The sequence below is a fragment of the Scyliorhinus canicula genome, chromosome 1 (assembly GCF_902713615.1).
Source record: "Scyliorhinus canicula chromosome 1, sScyCan1.1, whole genome shotgun sequence".
In the NCBI taxonomy this organism is placed as follows: domain Eukaryota; kingdom Metazoa; phylum Chordata; class Chondrichthyes; order Carcharhiniformes; family Scyliorhinidae; genus Scyliorhinus; species Scyliorhinus canicula.
In genome coordinates, this window is record NC_052146.1 from 293,133,805 (window position 1) to 293,150,004 (window position 16,200).

Genomic DNA, 16,200 nt, shown 5'->3' on the forward strand with positions numbered 1-16,200 from the left:
CCCATCACTCGCGCTCCCCCCCCCCCCCCCCCCCCCCCCCCCCCCCCCCCCCCCCCCCCCCCCCCCCCGCCCAACCTTTCCAGTCATTGGTTACGACAGAAACAAAAACTTGGTGGGGTGGAAACGCTTGATCAAAGGTGCACTAATTGTTCATGGTTTCAATCTGTTCCATTGAAATAACTTATCAGGAAATGGTGAATTGCCCCTGCCTGCTTCATTTGTGCCAACCACAGCCATTTTAATGCTCCTACACCTGGATACCGAAGAAGCAGTTCAGCTCCATGCAGTGCAGAATCTTAAAGAAAAGCCAGAGTGACTGCGGAGGGCCTGTAAGATAAAATGAGGGAGGCTCCCGACCCAGTTTGCCATTCAGCAGGCTTATATTTAGGGGAGACGGCAGAACACCGGTAATGTCCCTGGGCTAATAACCTAGAAACGTAGAATAATTTTCTGGGGACATGGGTTCAAATCCCACCATAGCAGTTGGTGGAGTTTTAGTTCAGTTCATGAAAATTTTGGGACTTGAAGCCAGTCCCCGTGATGGTGACCATGAAAATATAAATTGTTGTAAAAACAAAACCCATCTGGTCCTTTAAGGAAGGAAATCTGCCACCCTTGCCTGGCCTGTCCTACATGTGGCTCCAGATCCATAGCAATGTGGTTGACACTTATTGTGCCCTCTGAAATGACCAAGAACGCCACTGGATTCGGGATGGGCAACAGGTGCTGACCCTTCCAGCGACACTCACATCCTCTGAAATTATTTATTTTAAATTGTGGATGAACAGTTCAACCGGACCACTAAGGTCTGCATTTCAGTGTCTCGCAATGCTTGTTACCGTGTTCAGCTTTTCACACTTTGAGAAGACAGGTTGATTAAGTGCAGGTTTATGCGACGCATTCACTCACCTTCCTGTTCTTGGCCCACCTGAGTTCAAAGAATGACGTGTCTTCATCTATACTTCAAACATGCTGATTATTTTAGAATGTCCGTGTTTTGTTTCAGGAGAGACTGTCATCGGACAATCCGGAAATTTCCCACAGGCCATTGTTATTAAAGGTTTTGGGTAGGTGGAAACGTTTTTAAAAAGATATTTGCAGGCTAGGCTGCTGGAGAGTCAACTAGAATGTTCAACAAAGTGCCAATACAGTAGCTAGGTTACTGAAAGTGATGATATGTAAATGAGGGGCTATTTACACGCTCCGGTTTATGATTACATTATGCTAATATTTTACTTGCGTCTTTGAAGGAGGGAATATAGTGCACCCCTTATTAGTATTGAGTCAAATAGACTTAGAAGACTTCCCATGTCTAGACATATCAGAGATACACAAAGTACATACTTACAATTGTGTTTCACAGCTTGGGCGGGATTCTCCCGTACCCGGCGGGGCTGGGGGTCCCGGCGGGACAGAGTGGCATGAACCACTCCGGCGTCAGGCCGCCCCAAAGGTGCGGAATCCTCCACACCTTTAGGGGCTAGGCCCGTCCCGGAGTGGTTGGCGCCCCGCCGGCTGGCGTGGAAAGCCTCTGGCGACGCGCCAGCCGGCAGGCACGGGTCCGCACATGCGTGGGAGCGTTACCGGCTGCTGAAGTCATCCCCGCGTATGCGCAGGAGGGGTTCACCTATACGTCGGCCATTGCGGAGGCTTACACGGCCGGCGCGTAGGAATAGAGTGCCCCCACGGCACAGGCCCGCCCGCAGATCGATGGGCCCCGATCGCGGGCCAGGCCACAGTGGGGGCACCCCCCGGGACCAGATCTCCCCGCGTCCTCCCCCCCAGGACCCCGGAGCCCGCCCACGCAGCCAGGTCTCGCCGGTAAGGGACCTAGTCCAATTACGCTGGCGGGACCTGCATAGAACGAGTGGGAGTTCGGCCCAATGCAGGCCGGAGAATCCTGGGGGGGGGGGGGACTGCCAGCAGCCACCAACCGGCGCGGCGCGATTCCCGCCCCCGCCAATTCTCTGGCGCCGGAGAATTCGGCAGCCGGCAGGGGCGGGATTCACGCCGCCCCTCAGCGATTCTCCGACCCAGCGATTCTCCGACCCAGCGGGGGGGGGGGTCGGAGAATCCCGCCCCTTGGTTTTCCTGTCATAGTCGCTGACCTGAAACTGTAGCTGGAGAAGTGTCACTGCACATCAAAGTGCGGCAGATGAGGAGTCGCTCCCACTCTTGTTACCTGCCATAGGCATGTTGGATTTGCAGGTCTACAATCAATCTGTTTGGTCACACTTTGAACATGTCTTCTGTGGTCCTCAAGTTCTGGGGTGAAACCTGAACCCAGAACCTTTGGTTTAGAGACAGGGACTCTGCAACAACTGTTGATTCCTGTCTGGCACAAAAGCAAAATGGGTAAGAGGGCCAATCCATGGCTCACAAAATTAGAAATAGTATCTGATCCAAGGAAGAAGCATTCAGATTGACCAAGAAAAATCATAGGTCTGAGGATTGGGAGCAGTTTAGAATTCAGCAAAAAAGAACGAAGGGATTGATTAAGACGGGAAAGTGCAGTACGGAAGGAAGCTTGCAGGGAACATAAAGACTGGCACGAAGAGTTTCTGTCAGTATGTGAAGAGAAAGAGTTTGGTGAAGACGAATGTACGTCCCCGACAGACAGAAACAGGGAATGTATAATAGGGGACAAAGAAATGGCTGAGCAACTGAATACATACTTTGGTTCTGTCTTCACAAAATAGGACACAAATCAGTTACCAGAAATGTTGGAGAATGCAAGATTTAGTGAGAGGGAAGAATTGTGGAATTATAGACCAGTAAGCCTAATATTAGTAGAAAAATGGGGCTGGATTATCCGTTACAATTATGTCCCATGCCAGTGTCAGAATTGTGGAGTGTTACGCCAGAAAAACTGGCGTGAAAGAGACACAAATTCCTAGCCCCACAGGGGGCTAGCAGGGACCCGCCGTAAATCTAGCAGCTTTTGCTGCAGATACGGGGCTCCGCACCTGGCGGAACCGGACTGTGGAGCTGGACTCTGAAAATAGCCCCTCCATGGTCAGCCACGCGCCCGACTCTGTCCACCCGCACAAACATTTCCCAGCCGCATATAAGGCCCTCCCAGCCCTCCGATCGGCCCGCTCCGGACCAAGGCGGCCGCGGACTGAATCCACCGCCGCCACACTAGTTTCCCGACCGGCTGGACCACATTAGATCCACACCGTCAGGACTTTGGCTGGTCGGGTGTGGAGAATGGTAGAGTGGGCCTCCAGCAATTGCTCCAGGTCAGGTGCAAGGCAGCGTGGCATACCCTCCGAGTACAACGCTTTTCGGGGCCCGCAGAATCAGGGAACCGGTGTCGGTCCCAATTCCGTGCGGGAAAATGGATTCTCCGCCCCCACGCCAGCCGCGATTTCAGCGTTGGGGTGCGGAGAATCCAGCCCATGATGCTGGGGAAATTGATGCGATTGAAGGCTGATAAATCCCCAGAGCCTGATAATTTACATCCCAGAGTACTTAAGGAAGTGGCTCTAGAAATAGTGGTTGCATTGGTGGTCATCTTCCAGGATTCTATAGACTCTGGAGCAGGCCCTACAGATAGCAGGGTAGCTAATGTCACTCCAATATTCAAAAAGGGAAGTAGAGAGAAAACTGAATTATAGACCAGTAAGCCTAACATCGGTAGTGGGGAAAATTCATTATCAAGGACTTTTTAGCGGAGCATTTAGAAAACAGTGGCAGAGTCAGCATGAATTTATGAAGGGGAATCATGCTTGACAAATCTATTGGAATTCTTTGAAGATGTAACTAGTAGAGTTGACAAGGGGAGCCAGTCGATGTGGTATATTTGGACTTTCAGAAAGCGTTTGACAAAGTCCCACATAATAGATTGTTGCGCAAGATTATAGCGCATGGGAGTGGGGGAAATGTATTGAGATGGATAAAAAACTAGTTGGCAGAAAGGAAACAAAGAGTAGGAATTAACTAGTCCTTTTCAAATTGGCAGGCAGTAACGATGGGGTGTCAGAGGGATCGGTGCTGGGACCCCAGCTATTCACTACATATATAATAATGATTTGGATGAGGGAACAAAATGTAACATCACAAAGTTTGCAGATGATACCAAGTTGGGTGGGAGGGTGAATTGTGACGAGGATGCAGGGATCCTACAGCATGCTCTGCACAGGTTGGGCGAGTGGGCAAATCAATGGCAGATGCAGTATAATTTGGGTAAGTGTGAGGTTATTCACTTTGGAAGCAAAAACAGGAAAGCAGGTTACTACCTGAACGGTTGTAAATTGGGAGAGGGGAGTGTGCAGTGGGACCTGGGTGTCCTTGTGCACCATTTGCTGAAGGTAAGCATGCAGGTGCAGCAGGCGGTAAAGAAGGCAAATGGTATGTTGGCCTTCATTGCGAGAGGTTTCGAGAACAGGATGTATTGTTGGAATTATACAGGGCCTTGGTGAGGCCACACCTGGAGTATTGGGTGGAGTTTTGGTCTCCTTCTCTGAGGAAGGATGTTCTTGCTCTTGAGGGAGTGCAGCAAAGGTTTACCAGACTGATTCCAGGGATGGCGGGACTGACGTATGAAGAGAAATTGACTAGATTAGGATTGTGTTCGCTGGAATTCTGACAAATGAGGGGGAATCTCATAGAGACTTATAAAATTCTAATAAGACTAGATAGGGTGGATGCAGCAAAGATGTTCCCGATGGTGGGTATGTCCAGAGCCAGGGGCCACAGTCTGAGGATTTTGGGAAGACTATTTAGGATAGGGATGTCACAGCAAGGGAGCTGCAATTCCTTCAATATCCCAGATTGAGGGTAGCCTCATTGCCCTCTTGTAGATAACACGGATATCAGGCAAAGACAGACTGAGGTGTGGCTGCGTATCCCTCTGATCTAAAAGGCTTCAGGAACACAGGTTAGCGGAATGGGCAGACAGGTGATAGATGCAATTTAATCTGGATCACTTGAGACAAAAACACAAGAGCAAGGTGCACAAGCAGCTGAATTTATAAAATGTAGGCATACAAACAAATAATTCTCTGAAACTGTAGATACATAAAGCCTCAAAAAAAGGCTAACAGAATATCAGGTTTTATTAGTAGGGGAATAACACACAAAATATAGTGATGAATTCTTACAAATTATTGATTATGGCACAGGTAGAGTGCTGCTTTCAGATTTAGGTGCCTCATTACAGGATGGACCTTATGGTCATAGAAAGCGTACGTCTAAATTCACAAAAACTCTATCAGTAATGGAAAAACTATAAATGTGACAAGAGACTCCAGAGACTGAAACAGGTCACACAGGAAAAAAAGGAGATTGAATTAGAGATTTGTTTTAAATTATTAATTCGATGGAGCAAACAAGGAGAAAAAAAGTCTTCTGGGTTGGGGAGTCCACGATTGTTGTGAAAAGCATGAGGGGAGAAGCTCGGGAATTTCTCCACACAGAGTTGTTGGAACACAAGATGCTTTGAGAGAGTGGATGTGGCAGAGACGATTGTATTTTCTAATAGAATATGTGAAAAATATTTGAAGCAAATGTGCAAGGCCATGGGTGAATAGCTCAAACACGGCCACAATGGGCTGAATGGTCTCCTTTTGAGACGTTCTACAGTGCGATGGTCTGTTAACGCTGTGATATAGTGGAGTATATAGTGTGAAGCCTTTATTGTTTGGATAAACAAGGTTAATTTTATGTTGTGGATGTTATCTTTCTTCTTTAGTATTGCCGATAAACATGCCATCATCACAAACCTAGACAATAAAGTCACCCTGGAGCCACATGGACAAGCTAAAGTGACTTTAAACGGGGTCCTTGTCCTTACTAAAGTTCAACTTCAACATTTGGTAAGTCACTTGTTCTTTATGCAGGGTGATGTGATCTGGCACTGTTGGTAGCCTCCTCATCTATACATCACAAGGCTTTGGGTTCAATACTCACTCCAGACATTGAGCACAAAAATATGGATCGATGAGGGAGTGCAGCACTGTTGGAATTGCTATGTTTTGAATGAGATGTTGAACTGAGACCACATCTTCCTGCTTGCGTGGATATAAAAGTCAGGAATGTGATGGAATACTCCCCACTTGCCTCAATGGGTGAAGCTCCAACAACACTCAAGAAGCCCGACACCATCCAGGACAAAGCAACCCACTTGATTGCCCCCCCCCCCCTTTCCATAAGCATTCAGGCCCTCCACCACTGATGCACGTAGCAGCCATGTGTACCATCTACAAGATGCGCTGCAGTAATCCACCAAGGTTCCTTAGACAACACCTTCCAAACCCATGACCATAACCATCTAGAAGGACAAGAGCAGCAGATACCTGGAAACCCCACCACCTGGAGGTTCCCCTCCAAGTCACTCACCACCCCGACTTGGAAATAATCATTGTTCCTTCACTGTCCTAGCAAAATCCTGGAACTCCTTCCCTAACAGCACAGTGTGTGTGCCTACACCAATGGGTTCAAGAAGGCAGCTCACTACCATTTTCTGAAGGGCAACTAGGAATAGGCAATAAATGTTGGCCGAGTGAGCAACACCGACATCCCATAAATGAATTTTTTTTTAATTTTATGAAACTGTTGAAGAAGAGCAAGCCAATTATTCATGGTTCTTTGGGCAATATTCGTCCCTCAATGAACATCACGAATAAAAGATCAGCTCAATGTTACATTGCTGTTTGTGGTGGTTTGCTGTGCATAAATTAGCTGCTGCCTTTCCCGCATTATAACAGAGTCTACTTTCCAAAATTATTTTATTTGCTGTGAAGAGGAGGCAGTGGCCTGGTGCTGTTGTCGCTGGTAATCCTGATTGCTCTCGGGACCTGGCTTCGAATCCGATTGTAGCAGATGGTAAATTTGAATTCAGTATTTTTTAAAAACATGGAATTAAAAGTCTAATGATAAAACCATTGGTGATTGTTGTGAAACGCATTTGGTTCACTAATATCCTTTAGGGGAAGGAAATCTGCATCCTTGCCTGGTCTGGCCTACATGTGACTCCAGATCCACAGCAATGTGGCTCTTAAATACCCTCAAGGAGAGATTACGGATAAGCAATAAATGCTGGCCTAGCCAGCGACACCCACATCGCATGAATGAATATCTAAAGAAGTTATTTGGGATGCCTGGTGGCAGCGCCGGCTCTAGGGTTGCTGGCGCCCCGGGCAAGCTGAACTTCGGCGCCCTTGGGGCGGGGGGGGGGGGGGGGGGGGGGGGGGGGGGCGGGGGGCGGGGGGGGGGGCGGCGCGGGGGGGGGGGGCGGCGCCGGGGGGGGGGGGGCCGGGGCTGGGGGGGGGGGGGGCCGGGGCTGGGGGGGGGGGCGGGGGACGAGGGGGGGGCGGGGCTGAGGGGGGCGGGGCCGGGGAGGGGCGGGGGGGGCGAGGCCGAGGAGGGGCGGGGGGCGAGGCCGAGGAGGGGCGGGGGGGCGAGGCCGAGGAGGGGCGGGGGGCGAGGCCGAGGAGGGGCGGGGGGCGAGGCCGAGGAGGGGCGGGGGGGCCCGAGGGTGGGCGGGGGGGGCGGACGCGGGGGGCGGACCCGGAGGGGGGGCGGACCCGAGGGCGGGGCGGGGCGGGGGGGCGGACCCGAGAGGGGGGCGGACCCGAGGGCGGGGAGGGGAGGGGCGGGGGGGCGGACCCGAGGGCGGGGCGGGGGGGGCGGACCCGAGGGCGGGGCGGGGGGACTGAGCGGGGGGGCGGACCGAGCCGGGGGGCCGCCCTCGGGGCGGGCGGCCACCGCGCATGCGCTGGTTGGCACCGGCCCAACTGCGCATGCGCGGGACCCGAGTCTCTGGCGCCCCCGAGCACATGGCGCCCCGGGCAGTCGCCCGAGTTGCCGGTGCCTTGAGCCGGCCCTGCTGGTGGTCATGAAAAGTTCTACATCGATACAAGTTATATTTTATCCTGAGTCTATGGGGATGTTTTCACTTAAAAGCTGTTTATGCTAAAATGTATTGTAAAATATCATGTTTTACCTTTTAAACAAAGTCAACAATTTCAGAAAAGGAATAAAACAAAAGGAAGTTCTTTGTCCAGAACGATGCACCATTTCGGGCCTTCATTATTTCGGGCCTCCTTTCATTCCAACACCTGGGGTGGAATTCTCCCATTTGGGGACTAAGACAAATTCTCTGCCCCTCCCGCCAGTGAACCCACTGGGGAATTCCATCCCTAGTTTTGCAATCCGAATGCAGGCATTTTCTGGAATTTTCCGCAATGGGTTTCCCCATGGCGGACGCAGCTCACCACCGGCAGCTGTCGGGATCTTCTGGTCACGTCGAAGTCAATGGTGTTTTGCGTAGCTCGCCCCTCTGCTGCCAGGGAACCCGCGGCGCAGGTCGACTTCCGCAAGGACTGCAAAATCCCACCCATTGAGTCTGTCAGGTTCCTAACAGGTGGGAGTGAATTGTCAGGTTTTCCCAAGATACTTTTATGTTTACGTCAAACCGGGACCATTAATGAATGGCGGGCCTTTTTATAACATTTGTGTTTATGTACCTCAGGACCGAGTTATTCTAGGAGCCAACAGCACCTACCTTTATGTGGGACTTCCGTGTGAGTGGAATGCTGAGGACATGAGCAAATATGACTACGATTTTTTCCAATCAGAGCTGGCAGCAGTAGAAGGTTTTGACAGAGATGCTCTTGGTAAGCAGTAGAGGAGCGGATGGAGGGTGGTGGGGAGAGGGTGGTGGGGAGAGGGGAGGGGGGACAGCGGTGCTAGGGATATGGATGGTAGTGTCATAGTTATCTTATTGGACAAGTAATCCAGAGGTCGTGAACTCAACACCCACCAAGTTGTAACGCCAACTGCAATAAATGTGGGAGTGCGTGAGTTGGCACTAGAGAAAAATGACTGTCAGATTGTCATTATAGACCCCAACACACATCCATCAGGGAATCTGCTCCATCTGTTAAGGCCTACACATGATTTCAGCCTGCAGAATATGGTTGGCTCCTAATATCGTCTGAAATAGGCCCCTCAGTTGCAACGGCCATTGATATCAGCTCAGATAATTAAGATGCTTGATGAATACAACCTGGTCAGAGTTACCCAGATCTCGGGAGCAAATATTTATACAAGTCAAGTGTTAAAGGTACATTGCGTAATGTGATTAACTTTTTGGTTGAAAATAACGTGAGGTTTTGGTGTTGGTGGCTGTCCACAGTTTCTGGAAACATCAGTAACTCTATGATGATTCCTGATCATTTTTCTAATCTAAATAAAAACGATGAATTATAGCCCTTGAGAAAGGCCATGGATAACTTTCAATCATATATCTACTTTTCCTTCTGCTAATACTGTCGCTCAACTGCGCAGCAATTTAGCACAATGGGTAGCACTGTTGTTTCACAGCTCCAGGGTCCCAGGCTCAATTCCCGGCTTGGGTCACTGTCTGTGAGGAGTCTGCATGTTCTCCCCGTGTCTGTGTGGGTTTTCTCCGGGTGCTCCGGTTTCCTCCCACAAGTCCCGAAAGATAATTTGGACATTCTGAATTCTCCCTCCGTGTACCCGAACAGGCGCTGGAATGTAGCGACTAGGGGCTTTTCACAGTAACTTAATTGCAGAGTTAGTATAAGTCTACTTGTGACAATAAAGATTATTATGATTATTATAATAATAATTATTATTATTATTATTTAGTATTTAGGGTTGGGTTAAGCGATGCATGACCACTGCTTGCTCCTTGTGGCTCTAATAACCTTCTGACCATCCCCATACCAGCTCCTTCAGGTAAAAACCGGAAAGTGGACCCGAGTGTGCTCGCTGTGTTCCTTGACTACATCAGGGTGAAGCCATTGGTGGCTGAAGCAAACCAGATCAGCAAAGAGTTAAATAAGGTAATCATTCCATTTCTCTTCTGGGAGGGTATCTCACCATCTTCCTCCTTCATCTAGGCAAGCAAATACAGCCCCTCTCAGCCAAGGACACCAAACGTACATATACATAACACCTTCCACATCCTTGGGAATTCTCAATTAATGGTACCAACGAGAAAATGCTGGAAAATCTCAGCAGGTCTGGCAGCATCTGTAGGAAGAGGAAAGAGCTAACGTTTCGAGTCCAGATGACCCTTTGTCAAAGACAATTAATGGTGTCTGTCTGGAATAAAGATGAGTTTGTGGCAGCCATTCTCCCCATAGAACCATAGAATCCCTACAATGCAGAAAGAGGCCATTCAGCCCATCAGGTCTGCACTGTCATGTTCTTCTGTCAGGCCGGTGTGAATGATGCGCAGAAGAACATCTAGTTCTTGACTAGTTAAAATCATTTATTATAAAACAAATGTGATGTAAAGATAACTGGAATAAGAGATTGCTGGTGGCGGCCATGGAGGAGTAGGTCGCACATTTGATAGCTCCCGCCTGTGACGGACGTTTGGACCTTTTTCCGCCGTTTTTTCCCGGATTTTATGGGATAAATCGGTGAAGAGTGAGACAGTGAGGAGAGAATTGGACCAGAAGTGGCCATGTGAGAAGACAAAGTCCTATAAGGAAGGTGCGAGCAGAGCCGGTAGCGCGGGAAAGCATGGCGGAGAGCAGGGGCCGCGGGGAGACGGCACAGTGGTCGATGGAGCAGCTGGTGAAGTTTTCCGAAGATTGCTTCGCCAAGCTGAAGAAGGACACGCTGGACCCAATTAAGGCTTCGATTGGTCAAGTTATGCAGAATCAGGACACCCACGGATGTACGATCCAGGAGGTGGAGAAAAAAGTGACCGAGCATGAGGTGTACATAAGCGTGCTGGAGACCAAGGTGGAGATGATGAACGACCGCCAGTAAAGAATGCAGGGGAAGCTGAAGGACCTGGAGAACAGGTCCTGGAGGCAGAATCTAAGAATTATTGGCCTCCCTGAAAGCAGTGAGGGATCGGATGCGAGGGCTTATGTGACGGACATGTTGGAGACGTTGATGGGGGCTGAGGCGTTCCCTCGGCCCCTGGAAGTGTATAGAGCGCACAGAGCCCTCGTGAAGAAGCCCTGAGCGAATGAGCCGCCGAGGGTAATGGTGGTGCGCTTTCACCGATTCCTGGACAAGGAACACGTTCTGCGGTGGGCCAAGAAGGAACGGAGCAACAAGTGGGAGAATTGTGAGCTGCGCATTTATCAACACCTAGGCACAGATTTGGCCAAGAGGCGAGCTAGGTTTAATTGGGCAAATAAGGCCCTCTTTAAGAAGGGGGTGAAGTTCGGGATGTTGTACCCAGCCCGTGTTTGGGTCACACATGAGGAATGGGACTTTTATTCAAGAAAAGAGGCTGGAGGCGAACTAAAAGACACTGAAGCCTTGGAGAAGTACTGTGGTGGCGATTTGTTGTGCTGGGCTGAATAAGTATAAGTAGTGTTATGTGTAATAAGGGGCTGTTTGGATGGCTGATGGTAACTTTGTCTTGCAGGGAGCTGGTTAGAGCGGGGGGGGGGGGGGTCTTTGGGGCTGGTTCTGTTTTTGGGTGGGTTTTTTTCTAAGGTGGCTGGTTCTTCACTGTTTTTTCTGATGTTTGTTTACTGGGGAATGTGATGCTTTTAATATGTTTGTCCAAGTGGGGAGAGAGGGGACAGAACAATGGGGAGACAGACTGCTTGGTGCCAGGGGCGGGCGCAATCAAGTCAGCATGGGTCAGCTGACTCACTGAAGCACGGTGAGGGGGGGCGAATAGGTGTTAAGCTGGAGATTGACTTGGGGGGTTGGGTTTCGAGTGTTGTTGCTAGGGGGGAGGTGCTTTGCTGACAGGGGAGGAACTGTTACTAGGGGACAAATGGGAGGTCGGGAACGGCAAATGCCCGAGGGGGTGCTCGAGAAGGCGAAGGGCGCGAGCTAGAGGCTGGCCTAAAAAGGGTGATGGCTAGTCAGCAGGGGGGGGGGGGGGGGGGCAGTAAGCCCCCCAACCTGGCTGATTACATGGAACGTCAGAGGGTTGAATGGGCCGGTCAAGAGGGCTCGCGTGTTTGCACATTGAGGGGCTGAAGGCGGACGTGGCAATGCAACGAGGACACACCTAAAGGTTACATACCAGACGAGATTGAGAAAGGGGTGGGTTAGCCAAGTATTCCACTCAGGGCTGGACTCAAAGATCAGGGGGGTAGCGATCTTGATCAACAAACAAGTGGCATTCGAGGCAGGGAGAATCGTGTCAGACAATGGGGGGTAGGTACATAATGGTGAGTGGGAAGCTGGAGGGGGTGCGGGTGGTACTCGTGAACATATATACTCCGAATTGGGACGATGTGGAATTTATGAGGTGGGTGTTAGGTAAGGTCCCAGACTTAGAGTCACATAACCTGATTATGGGAGGAGATTTAACACAGTCATTGATCTGGAATTAAACTGGTCAAAATCCAGGTCAGGGAGGGTGCCAGCTACGGCAAAGGAATTGAAGGGGTTTATGGAACAGATGGGGGAGTAGATCCATGGAGCTTTGCACGGCCAAAGGCGAAGGAGTTTTCTTTTTTCTCACATGTCCATAAGGTATACTCTCGCATTGACGTTTTTGATCTGAGCAGGGCGCTAATTCCGGGGGTGGTGGATACTGAGTACTCAGCAATTGCAGTGTCGGATCATGCCCCACATTGGGTGGATCTATGGGTTAGTGGAGAGAGGGCAACGCCCACTGTGGACACTGGATGTGGGGTTGCTAGCGGATGAAGTGATCGTGGGCGGGTTAACAAGTCCATCCAGAACTACCTGGAAACAAATGATACGGGGGAGGTCTCTGCGGCGACGGTTTGGGAAGCTTTGAAGGCAGTGGTCAGAGGGTAATTAATCTCGATACGGGCCCACATAGAAAAGGCGGAACTGGCTGAAAGGGATAGGTTAGGTGAGGAGATACTCCAGGTGGACAGGAGATACTCAGAGGCTCCAGACACGGGGCTACTGAGGGAGCAGCGGAGGTTACAGGTGGAGTTTGGGCTGTTGACCACAGGGAAAGCAGTGGAACAGTTGAGGAAGGCAAGGGGGCGATCTATGAGTACGGGGAAAAGGCAAGCAGAATGTTAGAGCACCAGCTCAGGAAAAGGGAGGCGGCAAGGGAGATAAGGAAAGTAAAGAACAGAGGAGGGAATACTGTCCTGGACCCAGCGGGGGTGAATGCGGTGTTGAAAGACTTGTATAGTAAATTATATGAGTCAGAAGAACCCCCGGCTGGGGTGGAGGGGATGTGGCAGCTTTTGGATCAGTTGAGGTTTCCAAAGGTAGATGAGGATCTGGTGGAAGACCTGGGAGCCCCAATTGAGATTGAGGAAATAATGGAGGGGCTCGAGGGCATGCAGTCGGGCAAGGCCCCGGGGCCTGATGGCTATCTGGTGGAATTCTATAAGATGTTTTCAGAAATATTGAGCCCAGGAAGGCGGAGGCGCAGTGGAGGAAGATCCAGGGGGCGATCTATGAGTATGGGGGAAAAGGCAAGCCAGATGCTGGAGCATCAGCTTCTGAAGCGGGATGGAAGCTAGGGAGATTGGGGGAGTTAAGGACAGGAGGGGGAGTGTGGCATGAAGTGGGGTTGACGTCAATGGGGTCTTCAGGGACTTTTATGAGGAACTAGAACATAGAACATAGAACAGTACAGCACAGAACAGGCCCTTCGGCCCTCAATGTTGTGCCGAGCAATGATCACCCTACTTAAACCCACGTAACCCGTAACCCAGCAATCCCCCCATTAACCTTATACTACGGGCAATTTAGCATGGCCAATCCACCTAACCCGCACATCTTTGGACTGTGGGAGGAAACCGGAGCACCCGGAGGAAACCCACGCACACACGGGGAGGACGTGCAGACTCCACACAGACAGTGACCCAGCCGGGAATCGAACCTGGGACCCTGGAGCTGTGAAGCATTGATGCTAACCACCATGCTACCGTGAGGCCCCTGTATCGGTCCGAGCCCCCACTGGAGAGGGAGAAATGGGCCGCTTTCTGGACCAACTGAGGTTCCCGAGGGTGGAGGAGGGACTGGTGGTGGGTTTCGGAGCTCCGATTGGGCTGGAGGAGCTGACCAAAGGGATAGGGAGCATGAAGGGTGGGAAGGCACCGGGGCCGGATGGTTTCCCGGCCGAATTTTACAAAAAGTATGTGGATTTGCTGGGCCCGTTGTTGGTTAGGACCTTCAATGAGGCAAGGGAGAGTGGGGCTTTGCCCCCGACGATGTCCAGGGCACTTATTTCCTTGATCCTGAAGCGGGACAAGGACCCCCTGTAGTGTTGGTCTTACAGGCCGATTTCGCTGTTAAATGTGGATGCGATGGTGCTGGCGAAGGTCTTAGCCTCGAGAATTGAGGATTGTGTACCGCAGGTCATTCACAAAGACCAGACGGGGTTCGTGAAGGGGAGGCAATTGAATGCGAATGTGCGGAGGCTCCTGAACGTCATTATGATGCCAGCAAGTGAGGGGGAGGCGGAGATAGTGGCGGCGATGGACGCTGAGAAGGCCTTTGATCGGGTAGAGTGGGGGTACTTGTGGGAGGTGCTGAATAGGTTCGGGTTTGGGGAGGGGTTTATCAGGTGGGTCAGGTTGTGGTATGAAGCCCCAGTGGCGAGTGTGGCCATGAACAAGAGGTCTGAGTACTTTTGGCTGTATCGAGGGACGAGGCAGGGGTGTCCCCTGTCCCCCCTGCTCTTCGCACTGGCGATTGAACCCCTGGCTATGGCACTGAGGGAGTCGAGGAACTGGAGGGGGCTGGTGCGGGGTGGGGAGGAGTACAGGGTATCGCTCTATGCGGACGACCTGCTACTTTATGTCGTGGACCCGGTGGGGGGGATGCCAGAGGTAATGAGAATCCTCAGGGAGTTTGGGGAATTTTCAGGGTACAAGCTCAACATGGGGAAGAGCGAGCTGTTTGTGGTTCACCCAGGAGACCAGGAGAGGGGGACTGGTGAGCTCCCACTAAAAAGGGCGGAGAGGAGCTTTAGATATTTGGGGGTCGAGGTGGCCAGGAGCTGGGGGGCCCTGCATAGACTTAATTTCACGAGGCAAGTGGAGCAGATGGAGGAGTTCAAGAGGTGGGATGCGCTACCGCTGTCTTTGGCAGGTAGGGTTCAGTCAGTGAAGAAGACGGTGCTCCCAAGGTTTTTGTTTCTGTTCCAGTGCCTCCCCATTCTTATCCCGAAGGCCTTTTTTAGATGGGTCAATAGGAGCATAACGGGGTTTGTATGGGCACGTGGGACTCCGAGGGTGAGAAGAATATTCCTGGAGCGGAGCAGGGATTGGGGGGGGGGCTGGCGCTGCCCAATCTCTGTGGGCCGCTAATGTGGCGATGGTGCGCAAGTGGGTGCTGGAGGGGCAGGGGGCGGCATGGGAGAGGCTGGAAACGGCGTCTTGTGAGGGTACGAGTCTGGAGGCGCTGGCAACGGCGCCGCTGCTGCTGCCTCCAACGAGGTATACCACGAGCCCGGTGGTAGCGGCTACCCTCAAAATCTGGGGGCAGTGGAGGCGGCACAGGGGGGAATTGGGGGCCTCGGTGGGAGGACGAGCTAGGAGGAGAGATGGAGGTGGGTCTATGGCTGGATGCCCTAAGCAGGGTTAATACCTCCTCATCATGTGCCAGATACAATTTAAGGTAGTCCACCGGGCGCACATGATGGTGGCTAGGATGAGCAAGTTTTTGGGGGTAGAGGATAGGTGTATGAGGTGCGCGGGAAGCCCAGCAAATCATGTCCACATGTTTTGGGCATGCCCGAAGCTTGGAGGGTTTTGGCAGGGTTTTGCTAAGGCAATGTCCACAGTACTAAAAACACAGTTGGTGCCGAAACCGGAGGTGGTGATCTTTGGAGTGTCGGAAGAGCCGGAAGTTCAGAGGGCGAAAGAGGCTGACGTCTTGGCCTTTGCCTCCCTGGTAGCCCGGAGACGGATCTTGATAATGTGGAGGGACTCAAAGCCCCCGAGTGTAGAGACCTGGGTTAGTGACATGGCTGGGTTTCTCAGTCTCGAGAAGATAAAGTTCGCCTTAAGCGGGTCAATGGTCGGGTTCACCCGGAGGTGGCAGCCGTTCGTCGACTTTCTCGGGGACAATTAAAATGTCAGCAGATGCAGTATTCGGGTGGGGGGTGGATTATTGTTTTATGGTTGGATTGTGATGGGGTGGAAATGTTTATTAGACCATGTTTATGTCATTGTTATTGGTATTATTATAAAAATTTTCAAATACCTTAATAAAATATTTAACAAAAAAGATAACTGGAATAAATATATTACAAACTAATATACTAATATACTAACTAATATACAAATTACTAAC

At 51.2% G+C, this 16,200-nt stretch overlaps 1 protein-coding gene across 1 annotated transcript in view; it reads left to right on the top strand.

The window, feature by feature from the left end:
• Positions 1-16,200, top strand: part of kif28 (kinesin family member 28) — an 83,703-nt gene that overhangs the window by 40,828 nt on the left and 26,675 nt on the right. Inside the window, exons 12-15 of the mRNA XM_038819531.1 lie at positions 1,007-1,067; positions 5,696-5,819; positions 8,477-8,621; positions 9,709-9,815. Of these exons, the coding sequence (XP_038675459.1) occupies positions 1,007-1,067; positions 5,696-5,819; positions 8,477-8,621; positions 9,709-9,815 (437 nt within the window). The remainder of the gene's footprint in view (positions 1-1,006; positions 1,068-5,695; positions 5,820-8,476; positions 8,622-9,708; positions 9,816-16,200) is intronic.